Below are 17,371 nucleotides of genomic sequence, written 5' to 3'. Positions count from 1 at the left end.
ACAAGTTTTTTTCATTAATTTAACAACATGGGACAGAATCCAAAATGATTATTGTATCTCTCAGGGCAGTGCCCTGCATGTGGGTGATTAGTTAATGTTTCCAGAATGACATCATGTCATTTGTGTGGACACGTAGGTAAGCAATACAACTATTGAGTTAAAACAAATGAATCAATAAAAAGCAAAATGTTTAAAAGTCATTAGAAAAGGAGGCAGAGAAACTCTCAAACAGAAAAACTCCCCAACTGTCATTTACAACATACATATTCAGCCCAGTCCTTGCATTTTTGCTAGCTCTGCCATCTTTGAGAGAGGACAGTTTGGAGAATGTTTTGGCAGTGAGCCAGAGTGATTGGCTGACATAAGGCAGAGAGAGGACCAAGTAATAACAACTATGCTGCTACCCGGCTTGGTTTAACTCTTTTGTCTTTCCATTGAGTTTCTCCTTAAAGTTACTATGAAGCGTTCTAAAACTCTTCTCCTCTTCCATCTTGAATGTCTTTCAGATATCAACTCACTTTAGATAGGACTGACTCATGCTTCAAAGTACAGGATAGGTACTAAATTTAAAGAAGAATGAAATTATGGGTGGAAGAGGGTTCTGAGCCCAGACAATGAGCTCCATTTTCTCTAGACAATTTCAGTGGAATAGAAAATATTTTCTTCCTAAGCAATACGTCATGTACATATGTATGATAACCTTGAATCATTTACATCAGGACTTTGGCCTTGGTGGTCTGGAAAGTCCACATATTGGATCAAGTCAGAAGTTTTAAAATAAAGTGAGAATGGAAGTCTGGAAACTCATGTCCCTGGAATCTAGCATACCCGGGTACAACAACGTCACATATCTATTACTGATAAGCTCTCACACTCTAGCATACCCTAGAACTCACAACTCTTTGGCCCATAGTTTGAAAACCATGGAACTAAGGTGGTTGTCTTAAAAAACGCTATGTTAATGTGTCTCAACTGCTTGAAACACAATGAGGCTCCCTAACATTGACTTTTAAAACATTTTTTTTTAGCTTGTCCTATATTGAGTGATTAGGACATGGTTTTCTTATTAAATATCATCAGCGTTTATGCGTACAGATGAAAGAGGGCTACTTAACCTGGATATGTGGTTTATTCAAATACAAACACTTTATATGCTGGTTATAGGGGTCTATGATGCATTTGAAGCAGACTTCACAGGTTGCTCAGGACAACACACAGAGTAAGGGTCACTGGGAAACATGATAGCTTGTGTGCTTCACCCCTGTGTTTTTGTAGTGTAGGAGATACTCTTACAATAGAAGCTCTTTTACTCACGCCAACAAGAGATTATTTAACCTCTTTGACCTTCAGTGTTTTCATTTATAAGATGTCGATGACAATATTGTTCATGCTAACTTCTTTGAGATTGCAAAACAAAAACTTCAAATACATGTGATATATTGGACAAGTCATTTTACCAGTTTGGATCTCAATTTAATAGAGGCAATTGAACTTTGTTGAATGTTTAGCATCTTGCCAAGAGCTTTACAGGTATTCTTTCACTGATTTCCCCACGTATTCTCTGACAGGAACATTCTTATATTTGTTTGGCAGATGGTAAAACTCAGTTCTAGAAAGGTTAAGTAAAGAAATGACTTAGCAAGTAAAGTCACCTAGCTATGAATTCATAGACAAGGATGATGACACTACCTATTCTATTAACTCATAAATGAATTGAAAGAATTCCACAAATTTTTTATTTTTGAAGTCTTATGTTATATTAATAAGGCCTGATCTTATTATTAGTGATGTATTAGCTTGATAAAGACTTGAGTTGCCCTGATAAGTGACTTAGAGTTGATTACATGATTGTCAGATAATATGTGATATGGCTGTAAGCTCGGGCAAATAAAATACACCTGGATCATGCTTCACTATCTCATTATAAATAATGCACTTAAGTGGAATCAGATTTTATAATGCTATTTTACTTGCTTATACATCAGCTTGTCAAAATAGTATATTTAAACAAGATTGATCAGAAGGAAGTTGTTACTTTTCTGTATCACTTAACCACTGTAATAAAACTAGAGCTTACATGAGCTCTATGATTAAGAAAACCTTTCATCGCTTCATAACTGCTAAACAAGTAAACCCTTCTCTGGTCCTTACATGAAGTCTTCCCTTTTGCAGACACACGTGGCATAAATCCCATGTGAGCTGAACAGCAAAGCATCCCAGCTGGTTAATTGGGATTTAGGCACTGGTAAACGGAGACTTCAAGAACTACCATCTTAATTTCTTATGATTATTTCTCTTTAAAAAGTCAGACAAGTGTGATTTACTTTTAAGAAGCAATTTTCCTAGGAATTACATTTCCTCATGTGACAACAATCTATAGAGAAGCTCCCTTCCAGACTCAGAATTTTCAAGTTCCATTGTTTCCTTTCAAGGAGGAAAAGCTGATTTCTGGAGTGCTTAAGAGTTTCTCTGAGGTACCATCAACATAATTATCATAACCATCATCTTAGTCATAACAGAGGCAGTAACGAACATTTATTGAGTGCTTATCATGTGTCAGGCACTCCACTAAGCTCTTTAAATGTATTACACCACTTATTTCTCATGACAACTTTATGAGGTAAGTAGTGTTATTATCCTCACTTCAGAGGATGAAAAAAAAGCAACTAAGGCTTACTGAGAATAAGTAATTTGCCAAAGGCTACTCAAGTAGTTAAGTGGCAGAGCCAGGGTCTCAAACACATCTATTTCACTCTAAAGTTTCTATTTCTACCAGCCTCTAGTGTTGCTGATTAGTGGTTTACCAAGTCAGCCCAAGAACCCAGGATTTTAGATGCCACTCACTACTCTTACCACCACTTCCAATGCAGAGTGTTCCTTTACACTTATACTAGGATTCAGTTCTGAGACTTGTTCTTCACAAGTTGGTCCCTGGCCAGGGATAAATTATGCAATTTACTGTCAAACTAAATGGAGTTGGACTAAAAAAAAATCTACTTGATCACTTGATGCTGTTTGGGGCATACAAGTTTGGGCATTTGCTTAGGACAATTGCTCAGAATTCCTTGAGGGAAGGGGGAATCTGGATGCAGTTTAAGCTAGGAACAGATTTGCTCACTAATGATTGTGACTGTGATAGTATGATGAGTGAGAACTTTTTGCACTTGTCCACTGGTTGCCAATTTAAGCCCTTTTATTACTACCTTGGAGGGAAAACTAGAGGCCTGTGCCAACCCAATGTGCAAAGGTGGGTCTCTGATCTTCTCTCAGTGTCTTTCACAATCCCCTTGCCCCCAGCAACCTTAGTCTCACCCATGTCTCAGACTAAGACATCCTTATAAGGCTAAATGCTTCATGTTTTATGTCTGAAGCTGCTCTGAAAACATAGAGTGCTTATTAGCTGAAGTTAACTGTTATGTTTTAGTTTTTCAGAACCGTAGGCATACACCTGGAGGCTTTCTGGCTTTATAATGGACTTGACCTTTTCATGTAAGCAACAAAAGTTGCTGCCCATATTTCTAAAATGCTCCCCTTTTTGTAAGATAATTACTACATGGTAACCATAGGCATAAGATTTTATATTTGAAAGGATCCCAAAGGTCATAGTTACATGGGGGGAAATTTTTGTGGTAAAAGTATAAAGCAGAAAAGTAAATCTGTAGTAGATCCCTGACACAGAGGAGAGGCGTGTCTCTGGATTTCTGAGACTACCCAAACTGGGAAGACCACCTGAATGTACCGAGCATATGGTCACATAGTGATGTCATAGCTCTTAACTGCCATTGAAAAACAGTATTCATTTTAGCTAAAAGTCACTAAACCTTTATAACTCATTTTCATTTTACTTCCCTTAGCTTTAGTGTTGCCTCTCTTTTCGACACTACTTTTGGCTAGGAAACTAGGTATTTTATCACTTTGTAAAAATAACTTCATAAATGACACTAGCCGAGAACAATAAAGTCTTCCTGGGTGGAAAGCATAGGAAGTCAGGGAGGCTCAATCATTGGTTTTATAGTGCAATGATCTTAAATTCCTACCCCAGCAAAAAACCTCAAGTTACTACATGTCATGGATGGTCAGGCTTGCTTGGAGAAGAGTAGAAAGAAAGAACGCTAAATTTCTGAGTTCCAGGTATTAACTTTATACAGTATGATCTCATCTCTTCCATGAGCTATGGACAAGACTGGAAAGAAACACGGCGAAAGCAGTGACAGTGTTTATCTGGGTGTAGTGGGGATTATTAGTGAGTTTTGTTGTTTTCAATTTTTGTTTTTTGTTTATTTTGTGCTGGTTCTGGGGCTTGAACTCAGGGCCTGGGTGCTGTCCCTGAGCATTTGTGCTCAAGGCTAGTTCTCCACTACTTGAGCTAAAGCTCCACTTCTAGCTTTTGGGTGGTGAATTGTAGAGATGAGTCTCATAGGCTTTTCTGCCTTGGCTGGCTTTGAACCCCAATCTTCAAATATCAGACTCATAAGTAGCTAGGATTGTAGGCTTGAGCCTCTGGAGCCCAGTTCATCTAACCTTTGAACTTATCAAGATTTCTAAGTGAACATTCAGAAAAGAAAATAGGCTGTGATGTGAAAGGTCTCCTCAGGTTCAAAAATCTCTTACCATTTACAATCATTGCCATCAGGAGATTTACTATTATTAAGAAAGGGAAGCAAATGAGAGAAAGTGAAACAACAACAACAACAAAAAGAAGAGCAAATCAAAATAGGACAGAGTGCCTGGGGTGGGAGTCTTGAGTATTCCACACCACTGGTAAGCTAGGCCTCCCTAAGAACTGTATTGAATTAGGACAATTCACAAACATTGTGCATGAGTTTAGAAATTTTGCGAATTTCCTCAAACTGAAATAATGACATGTTTACAAGCAATGAGATGGAAGTTGGAAGGATAAAGGCATGAGAATAAACAGTGATTTAGTAATGGTTTAGTTATCGAAAGGCTCTTACATGACATATAAAACTATAATATATAAACTTGACACTGTTGAGATTTAGATGGGGCTAGATAATTCAATGAAATGTATGGATTTTAATTATTGGAAAGCAAAATAATGATAATAATGAATGTAAGAAAATAAAAAATAGGTAGCAGGGATTATGGCTAACAGTGGTCATACCCACCATTTTAGTCCAGCTTATTGTTTAGATCTATTGTAATGAGAAAATTCTATGATCACAGAGAAATTTGCTATGTTAACAATTTTAATACTTCCTCCTATAATCTTAAGATACTTAATTTTCCAACTAGACAAAAAATGGGAGAGGTTGGTAAGAGCTAAAAGTATTTATTTTGCAAAAAAGTGTGCACTTTTTTGCAATATAGCTTATCTTTAATTAGTGAAGACTGGTTGTTCAACATGTTTGACTATATCTTTTATGAATTCTTGCTTTAAAATATGTAAAATAAAATTTAGTCAAACAACTTTATGGAACATTAGGCTTTAAAGGCACAGTTTGAAAGCCAGTAATTCAATGACCAATCTTTTCATCTCTCTTGTATTGATGAAAAATGGAGGCCCTGAGGGACAAAGTAATAAACTAAGGTTGCCAAAATATTTGGTGCCATTTTTGCTATTCATTATACTTCTTTACCTTGAAATGGAATAAACATGGCTTTTTGAACGGGATTTTGTTTCTGTGTATTACAATAGACCCAGAATAAACAAATACTCTGATGGCTGGATATAATACTCTGATGGTTGTTTCTGGGAGACAGGGTTTCATTATATAGCTAGCTTAGGACTTGTTATGTAGCCCAGGCTAGCTTCAAACTCATAATCTTCCTGCTTCCACCTACCAAGGGTAGCAATTACCAGCATGCACTATTTTGCCCCACTAGCAGGTTTTTGAAATGCAAAACTATCTTTGTACTAAAAGTATGTATATTTTCACCTTTGAGAATTTCTAATTTGGGAAACAGAAATGTTGTTTGGTGTTGTGTCAATCTTGATTCTGCTACTAGACTGTTAAATCTGTAATTAGAAGATCTGATTCTGCTGTCTGATGGGAGAAGAGACCTAGAGTTTCTTCTGTCTACACTCCTCAGACCTTTTCTTCTCTTTTTCTGTTGAAACTCAGAAACTGCTTATACCAGGTTAAAAAAAAAGAGCTCATTTTCAAAGCAATTCCTGAATTGCCTTTACCTCAGAGTACTGTGTCTCCATTTCCTAAGGCAGCTTTCTCTTAAGTCTCTCTTATTGGTAAGTCTTAATTTTTACAGCTTTGTCTAATTACTTCTTCAATAAAAGGCTACATTCTGACATTTGCCTCCAACTTCTTTTTTTCTTTTTCCTTTTCTCACTTTTCTTTCTTCTTCTTTTTTTAAAATAGCCACCTGTCCTAACATTTATACATGTGCTGTATTAGATGTTTTAAAATAACACAGGACATAGAAAAAGCATAAATTTCTCAGACAGACTTCTTTCCACGGAGTCTTTTGCTTTTGGATAATAACATATGAGCCAAAAATGCCACTCCCACAGAGAAGAATGGGTAAAAACCAGAGGCCAGAAACAATGAGTAAAAATTTTCTGAATATAAGCATTTTCTTTAGATTACCAAAAAATGTACTTCTAGTTCATATCTGTCTTCTATAGCTATTTGTGTTCAATGAAGTATTTTTTACCCAGTAGGGAAAAAGATTTATGGAATCATGGCGAATGACTCCTTCATTTTACCTAGAAATGCGCATTTACATTTTCATGGGAATGTTTATAAAAGTTTCTAAGTCTTCCTGTGGTTGAGTTGGCCCATCAAAATTGGTATAAATATGCTTGCTTCACCTTGTCTTCTTGTTACAGATATTGATAAAAGTTTACAAATAGAAGAATTCTAACCATTATCAAATCCTAATAGTTTTAATTATTATCATATTTGAATTATTATCATGGCTAAGATTATTTTGAAAGTTAAATAGTTCTAAAATAAATCAAGAAAATTTGAACACCTTACTTAGTTTTGAATTCATATTCAACTTTTAATATCTAATATTCTGGCATAGCATCAAGCTAAATTTCACATCCACTAGAATTTAGAGCGATAAGACATCTATTATTTCCTCTTCCTTTATTGAATTCACTTTCATAAGGAAGGTCATATGGGACCTTAACATTAATTAAAGATAGCAATTTCACATCCCACATAGAACTTAGAATTCATGAAGATAAGGTTGAAGGAGCAGAAGAATGTAGACTTTAAAAATATGGGAAAGATAGAATAAAACTGCATTGCTTATAATACGAACACAGAATAATTTGCATCCCCATAAGCTCATATAGTATTTGAACCCTTGCGATTGGTTCTCATAAAACTAGGATGCTCTGGCTTAAAAAACAAACAATGAAGTGTTTTTCAGAATTTAAGGAATTTACAAAAAGATGCTTTGCCTTTTAGTCTTCATGCTTATTGCTTACTTTTGTAGGGGAAGATTTTTCTTAGATCCAGTCTGAAAAGTTAAGCTGTTAGGAAAAAGAAGCGCTAGCAAGTATTGCAAAAGTGCCAAGGCAAGTATTACATCCATGAAACAATTCTTCACTTGGACTTCCATGATTACCCATCATCTAAGATATTTCATTTATCAGGCTGATTTTTGTTGCTGCAAATAATAGGAAAGCCAATTTGATTTGATTTCCAAACAGCAAACAATGATGTGTGTAAGTATTGTGTTTCAACGTTTAAAGCTCCTAATTAAAAGGGTATTAAAATATCTGAGCACGGAAATAAGTCCTGCTTTCTATTTCACAAAGGCCAATTTTGTTCACAGATAGAACTGTGTAAATCTGGCTCTGACTCTGTTATTAATTGGCATGGATTAATTAGGCTAGAACAAATCAGCTATGACCATGAAATATGGTCTGCCATGTCCCTGATCAGAGACAGGGACTAAATGGAAAGAATACTAAGAACATTATGCCAGCACATTAGTTAAGAACATGAAGTTCTTCACTGGCCTGGACCTTGAAAGAAAAGAAACAAGAAATCAGAATGAAAAGAAATCAGAAGAGACAATGGCTATAAGGATGAAAGTGATTTTACCTTTCACTTCACAAAAGCAAGATCCATAGTTTTGAAATACCATCACACAGTCAGAAGACCCAGGGCCAGGGATACTAGTCACATATAATTAGGAATAGACACTGGACAGCAGTACTCATGATTTATTTTCAATTACAATTCACTTTAACTTAAGCTTAGGAATATGAGTTACATTAGTTTTTGCCAGTCCTGGGGCTTGAACTCAGGGCCTGGGCACTATTTTTGAGCTTCTTTGCTTAAGACTAGTACTCTATCATTTAAGCCACAGCATCACTTCCAGCTTTTTCAAACCCAGGGCTTCATGCATGCTAGGCAAGCACTCTACCTCTAAGCCACATTCCCAGCCCCATGATTTACATTTATAATAAATGAAGCAGTACACGTGACTGACCTGGCTGGACAAGGATCCAAGTTGCACTCCTGAAGCTTGGGTTTGGGCTTGATATTCTCTGGGTAATAGTGACAGTACTGATCCGCAACTACACGGTTGCTCCGGAGATCATAACACTCAGCCGATGTCAGCTGGTAACCTGTAAATATCAAACCCACCAGACAGGTTTCAAAGCCATGCCAGTGCATTATACTTCTTTAGGATGTTTTGGCCATTTCACATTAATGGAAATAATGCCCTGATGCCCCCATCATTTCCAGGAAAAAAAAAGACACATAGTTGAAAGGCTTATTAAGTTTTGCAGGCCTCAAATACTGTATTTTCTCAAGTAATCTACTCATTTTAGCAATGAAATTGTGTTATAGGGATTGAATTATATAAGGGCAGAGGGAGATTACAAGTCTATAATAATCTGTTGCTTTTGAATAATATAAAAACAGAACACAGAAGTCTAGATCCAAAAGAGGCCATCAGTGTTTTTTTTTTTTTTTTAACCAACCAGTTTATTGAAGGATGTTCAATTGCTTTTTTTAGCAACTGGTACTAGCAGGATTAAACTGTCAAATAAGTAAATTAATTAAGTACAATACACCCCAACATTTCTCCTTTGGACAATGGGGTAGGTGGAGTATATAACATAGGGTAAAGTCCTGCCAACTACCAGGCAACATAACTTTGCCTAAATTTGACCTGAATGGGTTGAGCTGGATAAAGGAACAATTAAGATCCTAACAGTAGATAGCAGGAATCTTGTTTCTTTACAGAAGTCAAGTATAACTCTGATAAGAACAGATACTATATTTTCAGAAAGAATGATACTGTACAATCTGTAAAGAAATGGAAAGGCATGGAAACGTTTATGTTTAAAATTAAAATTTAAAAAGGCTAGGTAGAGGGGAGATGAGTGAGAATGTTGAAAGGGGTGACATTGATCAAGATGCATTGTATTTATAAACTGTTTTGATTAATGGCAACTACTTTGTATAACTACTTAAAGATAATACAAATTCAATAATAGTAATAAGAGTAACAGCAATAATAAAAAATTCTTCTAATAACCAAAAACCTTCCTCTACTGTTCAGCTTTTGCTTTCCCCAGCATATTTAGTCATTTCTCTTTATATTAAGTCTTTAGTCTATATTTCTGTCTACTAATTTACATTGCTTACAGAAATCTTTTCTATGAAATTGCTGTCATGCTTAATTTTAGACTTAATGTGTTTTATTTTTAATCTACTTTCTTACTGTCTTATTATCCATTTCGAGTGACTTAGGTTTGTGGCTTAGGTTCTTGGAGTGTAAAGCAAGTGTATATAAAGAACTAAAACAGTTGTATTCTACAATCTTAACCAGTCCCCCAAATATGTGCTCTCTGGCATGGAGGTAAGTACTATTATCATTAAATATGTATTAAGAAGCAAGATTTAAATTGTTAAGGGACTTGCAAAGGATTTTAGGAAATCAGAAGGAGGCTTTAAGCCAGATTTCCTGGCTTGAGCCTGTGTTCTTAGACCACCCACAAGAATTAATTGTTCATTAAAGATCTAAAAAAAGATCTTTTAAATGTCTACTGGAAAGATGAAAAGCATGGGAAGTTATGAAAGCAATGGGTAGGAACATGTGTTCCATTTACTTTTTCGAATTATTGAAAATATCAAGGAGCAAATGATATTTTAGATAAGTAAATGTACTACTTTTCTTTTCAGATCTATTGTATTCCAAAACAGCTATTTTTAGAGTGAGATAAAAATTTTTATAGCATTCTATATAGAAATTTCTACTCAGGAACAGAATTTATTATTAGTAAAAATAATTGTAGAAAAAATAAATTACAGCACAAATAATAAATGAATTATAAATATGAGATTATGATTTTGTCAAAATGATAATTTGTCAACCTAAACCCATTGCTTTGAAGCTCATCTATAAAGGCATGAAGCAAAATCCAGAAATAAAATGATGCAAATAACCACAATAGTCAGAGAATGTGTTCTGAGGTTCCACAAGATATCTTGGAGTAATAATTCTCCCTACTAGGCAAAATGACCAACCAGCTGAATCCGGAACCAGAAACATGGAAGGTTAACTTATAGATCATTTCATTAATTTTCAAACTGTTCATGAAGTGAGAGGAAGGCTAGTCTTTATATCCCTACAACTTAATTGACAACAAGTTTCCTTTATGCTAGTAAGATTTCCATTGACTTAAGGTTTGATACTGAAAACATGTGAAAACTATGGGGTTTCAACCGAAGCCATATGCTTGCTTGCTAGGCAGGTGCTCTACCACTGAGCCAAGCCTCCAGTCAAGGATTAGTTCTACTTTAAAATTTGAGGAAAATGAAGCTTAAAGGACTTGGATGTTCATTAATGTAACATTAGTTGCCTTATTGTATATTGAACTATTGTTTAAGTTACTGAGATTGTAAATGCACAATAGCTCTGTGCCATTGTGTGCAGAATTACTATTCTCAAGAAGGGATACATTTACAAACGTAGATTTCTTACTTTTTTTGTTTTCTAGAAATGTATTGATCTAAAAATTGATGACATGTTTATAACCTTGTATCACAGCATATCCATCCATCCTAAAGCCTTACAATATGTAGACTGCAATTTTACGGTTTCATACAATTTGTTGAAACTATTTTCTGTGCTAGGTTTACTAGATATATAAAAGTAATATTTTCCCATGAACCATCAGAGAAATTGGAAGTTTATTCTTAAATAAACTTAGAAAGGTGAACTGCATCATATTTCTGTTTTATAAAAATTCATGAACCATTATTTGTCCCAATTTTGTAGTACTATCATTTATCTCTTGTCAAATTAATTTAGTGATACTTGTGTAGATGAACTATTCACTGTTATCAAGAGGAATTGTACTCATGAACTGATATGTAGAAATAAAAGCCCACTGTACACCTATTTAGAGAAAATAAAAACAAATTAAAAATAAAGTCATCCAATTAACCAGATTCCATGAAGAATGAGAACTTACCTGATGCACTAATTTTCAAGGGAATATATGGATAATTTTATGCACACTAAGAAAATTTAAAAGAAAGCTGCAAAGTTAGCAATCAATCTAATATGGTCATATACCGCTTATTACTTTTGTGAAAAGAATTTGGTAATATATATATATATATATATATATATATATATATATCAATAGCCACAAAATTGTGTCTAGAAACTTCACTTCTAGATATTCATTCCAAGCAAATAGCTTAAATGGAGAAAAAACACTTAGGTATTAAATTATTTATCATATTATAATAGTATGAAAGTTGAAATGAAGTAAGTGATCTGCTATAAATAAATAAATAATTTTAAAACAGCTCAAACAATATTATATAACCATTATAATTATGAGGAGCAGAGAATTGGAACTAGAAACCTTTTCCAGACACACAAAATGCTGTCCCATAATACAGATGGAAAGAATGAAGACAGAAATTCATTTTGTGACTCTTTCGGAGAGATGCCTTTTAATTGATTTCTAAAGCAAATTTGTGCATGAATAAGGAAGTATAGATGAAAAAAATCTGAGTTTTAGTCTACAATGGGGTGATTTTTTTTTCTGGTAGAAAACTATTTCCTCTAATTAAGTCTGACAAACACTCTTCATGACTTCACCTCAACCACAGCAGTTTATTCTTAAATGAATGGAAGTGCCTCAGGACAATGCTGTCGCCAAATGATGATATTATTATTCCTGGCTTTTCATGAAATGAAGGAAAGTCTCCTAATGAGACTACAGAAAAACCTTCTGGGGCATCTCCACTGCCCTACAGGAGGCCTCCGGATTTGGCTCCATTGAGAAGGGATGGGATCCATCACAGCACCTACTTCCTTCATTCTCATAAAGCCTAGCTTTTCTTGAAGAAACTTACAGCTTCTATGTTAAGGAATCACCATTACCTCCTCCACAGGTTGCTGAGCAAGGAAAGAAATCTGTCTCTCTCCATCGATGGATGATAGGCTGATAGAAGATGAACTGGACTGTGCTGTCTGCGGGCCCTGAGTCATGGATCTGTAAAAGACAACAGGAAAGTTAAAGGACTATGGTGACGGGGTAGGATTTTCTGGGTCTCTGCATGGTGCTACTAAGGGTCTGGCCTGTGTGAGGGGCTGCATCAGCAAGGGCAATGGCAGTATCTCTCATTGTACCAGGAACCGGTCATGGTTCTTGCAGCTGCCCTCACCATTCTTACCTTCCCAGCTCTTCTGTCATGGAACAGATGGATATATTCAGTATGATTCTACCATTATCTTATCCAAACCACCATGCTCATTCCTTATCTTCCTGTATGTCCAATCTCTCTGGCATAGAAGATAACATTACGTGGGTCTTTTTTTTTCTGAGTCTATATGCACAGAGATAGACAATTCTTCTATGAAAATTATAAATTCCATATATTGCTAAAATTGAAGGATACTGTCAGTGGTTAATTAAAACAAGAAAAATTGCACAGGAATTAAACAGCTTTGCCTTTTTGCATTCAGAAATGTACGAGAGCTCAATTTTGTAATTCATATATCTGAATGTGCAAAATTACTACTTGGAAGCTCACTAAAATGTGAATTCCTGGGCTCAGGACCAGACATCTAGGCAATTCCAATGCAGAAAGACCAAGAACCAAACTTTAAAAGTTGCCAACTTGTATTATACAGGCAATTACTTTCAAATAAAACTGGTGTTTATGGAAATTACAACACCTATTTTTTAAAAGGGGAAATATGAGAAAATAATTTTCCAATGGTTTGGAAAAGTACCAGGTTGAGAAAGATACTCAAATTGAAAGAGAAGAAAAAAGTATCTAATGGAACAATTAATTTCATGAGGCATCTCAGTATTTCATGAAGGCACAATGTCTTACTTAATATTTAGACTACTGGGTAAGGTTTAGACTAATTATTATGTAAAAAAGAGTTTAAAAACAATTGAGAAGATCACTTCTTACTGTAACTACAGAGTAATAATTAGAAAAGTTTCAGAGTCCAACTGAATTCTCAGCTGAAGTAATTCCTCCACCCACTGGGGATTGAATTCTACCACTTGGGTCACACCCCTGACCCCCGCCCCCCAGTCTTTGTTTTAAACTCTTCCCAATGAACACTGATTGCTTTGGCCTTAGATTATTTTAAAGATAATCTCATTCCTCAACTATTAATCTCAAGAAATGGATCCTAAACACAGAAAATACAGGGGGAATGGGCATACTAAATAAACAGGATGAAAATAACAACAACTGGTAAGTCCCAAATCTAGATCTGTTTTTGGAGTATAACTAGGAAAATAAAAATTTTCTCAGAAAAGTCTGGGAGAGCTGGGGAGAAGTGGGGGTGGGGATCTATACTTTATCTGATATGGCACTAGGGCTCTGATCCATGGAGCCCTTAGGCCTTTTTTAATTAGAATAAACACTGGTACAATTCCTTCCTTTAAAACAAAAACAGCTGAAGCAATATAGTCTTTCACAAAAGGGGAGCATTATTGCAGATTAGTATTTCTCAGTGCTAAGTGTCAGATACAAGGATACCTAATTGCTGGCTTAGGGATGTAGCTATAATAATTATCTTTGGGGAAAATATATTTTGAAGCTCACAAAAGCCCTTCACCTTCTGGAGATGTGTGATTTTTCATACTAGAAAATGACTAGAGGAGGAGTCTCACTTCAACTCCACTTCCCAGAAAAAAAAATGAGAAGACCTAAACAAAGGTTTTTTTTTTTTTTTTGCTATGGGGGCAAGATTCTGTTTTTAGAATGTTAAAAACTGAGAATATGAGGGAAGAAATTATAGCTATTTAAGGCCAAAGTGAGGAAGGTGAGATATCACTTAGGAAGCCTTATTCTGGGGTATCTGCATCATATCAGCTTTGTCTTTGGATCTACTTAAAGCAAATCTTTTTCTCAGCTTCTTAGAAATGACCAGTGGAAGCATCTCATGCTCATGCTCTAGAAGGAAGGAATGGATGATGGATGAGGAGCTTTTGATGTGTCTCTCAAGCTGTCTTCACAGTACTAGGCAACCACCATGGGGTTGTGATGACAAATGCACTTACGGTTATTTGTATCCTTGTACCTGTTTTAAGACCATCTTAATTCTCATTTTAAAGTAGAAAAATTGCTTAATTTTTTTTTAGAAAGATAAGGCTACTCTGATGTCTTTCTTTGATGGGCTAACTGGTACACATGGAGATAAACGAGGTAGCCATGTTCCTGACCTGTAGTTTGCTGCATTCCAGCTGGCTCAGTCCATGTTATTATTAGCTCTGTGGCTCCCTAAACCCTAAATCCTCAAATACCACGTGCCAGTTTTCAAGAGCGTGTAGAAAACTTCAGTGTGACACCTTAGATTGTTGGTGTAGGGAGCTGAACACATCTGGTATATGTAATTTTGACCTCCTATGCTAATAAGAATAAAGAATGTTCAGAACCAAGCTCTTCTTCCTCTAATTACAACATTTCAATGCTTGCAATTCAATATAATGACTTCTAAAACTAAAAGTAAACAAGAAGGGAGGTAGAAATCAGTGGTAGAGTGCTTATGTAGCATGTACAAAGGCTTGGGTTTGATCCCCAGCAATGGGGGAAAAGAGGGTAAAAGAAAACTAAAACTGATCCCTCTCCAGAGCAACTGATTGCACTGTCATGGCAGAACTGGAGGGGAAGTGGTGTGTGTGTGTGTGTGTGGTTATGTTGAGAACTGATTCTCTATAAATTCAAAGCAAGCATAGGAAAAAAAATTAAACACATAAAGGACGGTGCAAGCATCTTTTTTTTTTTTTTGTCGGTCATGGGGCTTGAACTCTGGGCCTGGGGACTGACCCTCAACTCTTCAACTCAAGGTGAGCACTCTACCACTTGAGCCACAGCGCCACTTGCAGTTTTCTGAGTGTTTTTGTTTTTGTTTTGTCGGTCATAGGGCTTGAACTCTGGGCCTGGGTGCTGTCCCTCAGCTCTTCAGCTCAAGGCGAGCGCTCTACCACTTGAGCTACAGCGCCACTTCCGGTTTTCTAGTGGTTTATTGGAGATAGGAGTCTCTCGGTCTTTCCTGCCCGGGCTGGCTTTGAACCGCGATTCTCAGATCTCAGCCTCCTGAGTAGCTAGGATTACAGGCGTGAGCCACCGGTGCCCAGCTAGTTTTCTGAGTGTTTTATCGTAGATAAGTGTCTCACGGACGTTCCTGCCCCAGGCTGGCTTTGAACCTTAATCCTCAGATCTCAGCCTCCTGAGTAGCTAGGATTACGGTTATGAGCCACTGACATCCAGCATCATCTTTCTCTTCTCTACTGAGAAAAAGGGCAGTGTACAAACTTCTGGGTGTTGGCAAACTAAATGTCTTTATACTGTCCTAAATAGGCATCTCAGGATGTTTGCATTCAGAGTCTCCCTAAATCACCATGGCCACAGTTCAGCCATTGTTCTGATGAGGACAGGTAGGCAAAAGGTGAGCTATAGGCAACCCACTAGTATGCATCTCTGAGGTCTGCCTTGGTGACAGTCCTCCAGGACACTGAGCTGTCATAAATTGGGATGCTAGGACATGGTGCAAGTAAGTCAATATGCCTGCTTAGAGAAAGAATCAGATGGAAAACAGGGAGTTATGACTTTTTTAAAAAAATACTCTTCTTAAATATCTAAGATACATACTTATTTGAGGCTCTTTTAGCTATTGATAGCGTTACTATATCCTCAAAAACTGCTATGAAAACATTATAAATGCTTTTGTCTGAATTTTCAAACACATGCAATAGCAATCAAATCTTCCTTACAGCACTATGTGTCTTGGAAAAGTTAGTGTGGGTAAAATTGTTTTCATTGCCCTTCTCAACATTCTGTCAACTCCTTGGAGGCAGTTACCTTTTTTTTTTTTTTTTTTGCTCTTCATCCTTTCTTTGGCATCAATTCCAAAGTTTGGCACACAGCTGGTGTCCAAACAATGCTAAATAAGTGAATGCATGCATGCATAATGACCCAAAAATTATATTGATTAGGATCCTCTCAAGTACTTTTGGAATCAGAAACTATTAGCTATGATAAATTCTTAGAATCTTTATCATCTTTTTATATATATCTGTCAGTTTTCCTTTAAGATGTTACATATTATTTCAATCAACTAATGAATTTCATGAAAAGGAGCAAAATCATTACAAACAACCTTCACCTGTTTATTATCAGGCAAAAAGATAATCTGTGAAGAAAGGAAGATGGTGGAGGAGAAGCTGGGGGCTAAGCAAGTTCTTCTGTAGAAATCAGTATTAGTATTCCAGTGGAAAATCTAAAGCTAGAGAGACACACCAAGTGTGTTATCATAGTACAGAGTTTGAGAGAGGAAAAACTCAGGTAGCTTAGTTAAGGATACAGATCCAAGCAACCCTGGTTAGATGCGGTAGCAGCAGCTGCCGCCATTTTCGTCACAGAGTGCCCGGGACAAAAGTGCCAGAGCAGATTCTACTTACCACAAGCAAGAACCAATAGGATTGGAAATCTTCATTCAGCCAACCACAGTCAGTCACAGACCAAGGATGGGGATGACCCAGAAACCGAGGGATAGGTGTGAGTACCACAAGACATCCTCACTCCTTTTCACTGAGCAGCAGTGGGAAGGTAGCCCCTCCCCCACCACCAGAGAAAAACTCCATCTTTGATACTGGCACAGACCCAGCCAGAGCAGCTAGCATGATTTGACCTGTGGCAGGGCTCAGCTTCACCCCTGGGGAGAGTTGCCTCTCCCAAGCAGAGGCAGCTTAAACTAAGGTGGGGCAGACTCTCCTTAGTGGGTAAACAGAGCTAGAGACTAGACTACCCAGCTGCTGCACTGGAAGCAACTCCAGCCCTTGAGCAATTGGAAACTTGGTACACATAAATTCTGAGATTGGCTCCAGACTGGGCTGATTGAGTGTCTCAGGAGCTAGCCCATCAGG

General features: G+C 36.6%; 1 protein-coding gene across 1 annotated transcript in view; it reads right to left on the bottom strand.

Moving 5' to 3' along the window:
- Adamtsl1 (ADAMTS-like 1) overlaps positions 1-17,371 on the bottom strand; it is a 385,192-nt gene that overhangs the window by 194,125 nt on the left and 173,696 nt on the right. Inside the window, exons 8-9 of the mRNA XM_013020837.1 lie at positions 12,361-12,472; positions 8,434-8,572 (exon numbers count right to left, since the gene is read on the bottom strand). Coding sequence (XP_012876291.1) covers positions 8,434-8,572; positions 12,361-12,472 — 251 coding nt within the window. The remainder of the gene's footprint in view (positions 1-8,433; positions 8,573-12,360; positions 12,473-17,371) is intronic.

The sequence above is a fragment of the Dipodomys ordii genome, unplaced genomic scaffold (assembly GCF_000151885.1).
Source record: "Dipodomys ordii isolate 6190 unplaced genomic scaffold, Dord_2.0 Scaffold53, whole genome shotgun sequence".
NCBI classification, from domain to species: Eukaryota; Metazoa; Chordata; class Mammalia; order Rodentia; family Heteromyidae; genus Dipodomys; species Dipodomys ordii.
The sequence above is the reverse complement of the archived record's forward strand: the minus strand, read 5'-3'. Positions and strand labels throughout refer to the sequence as shown.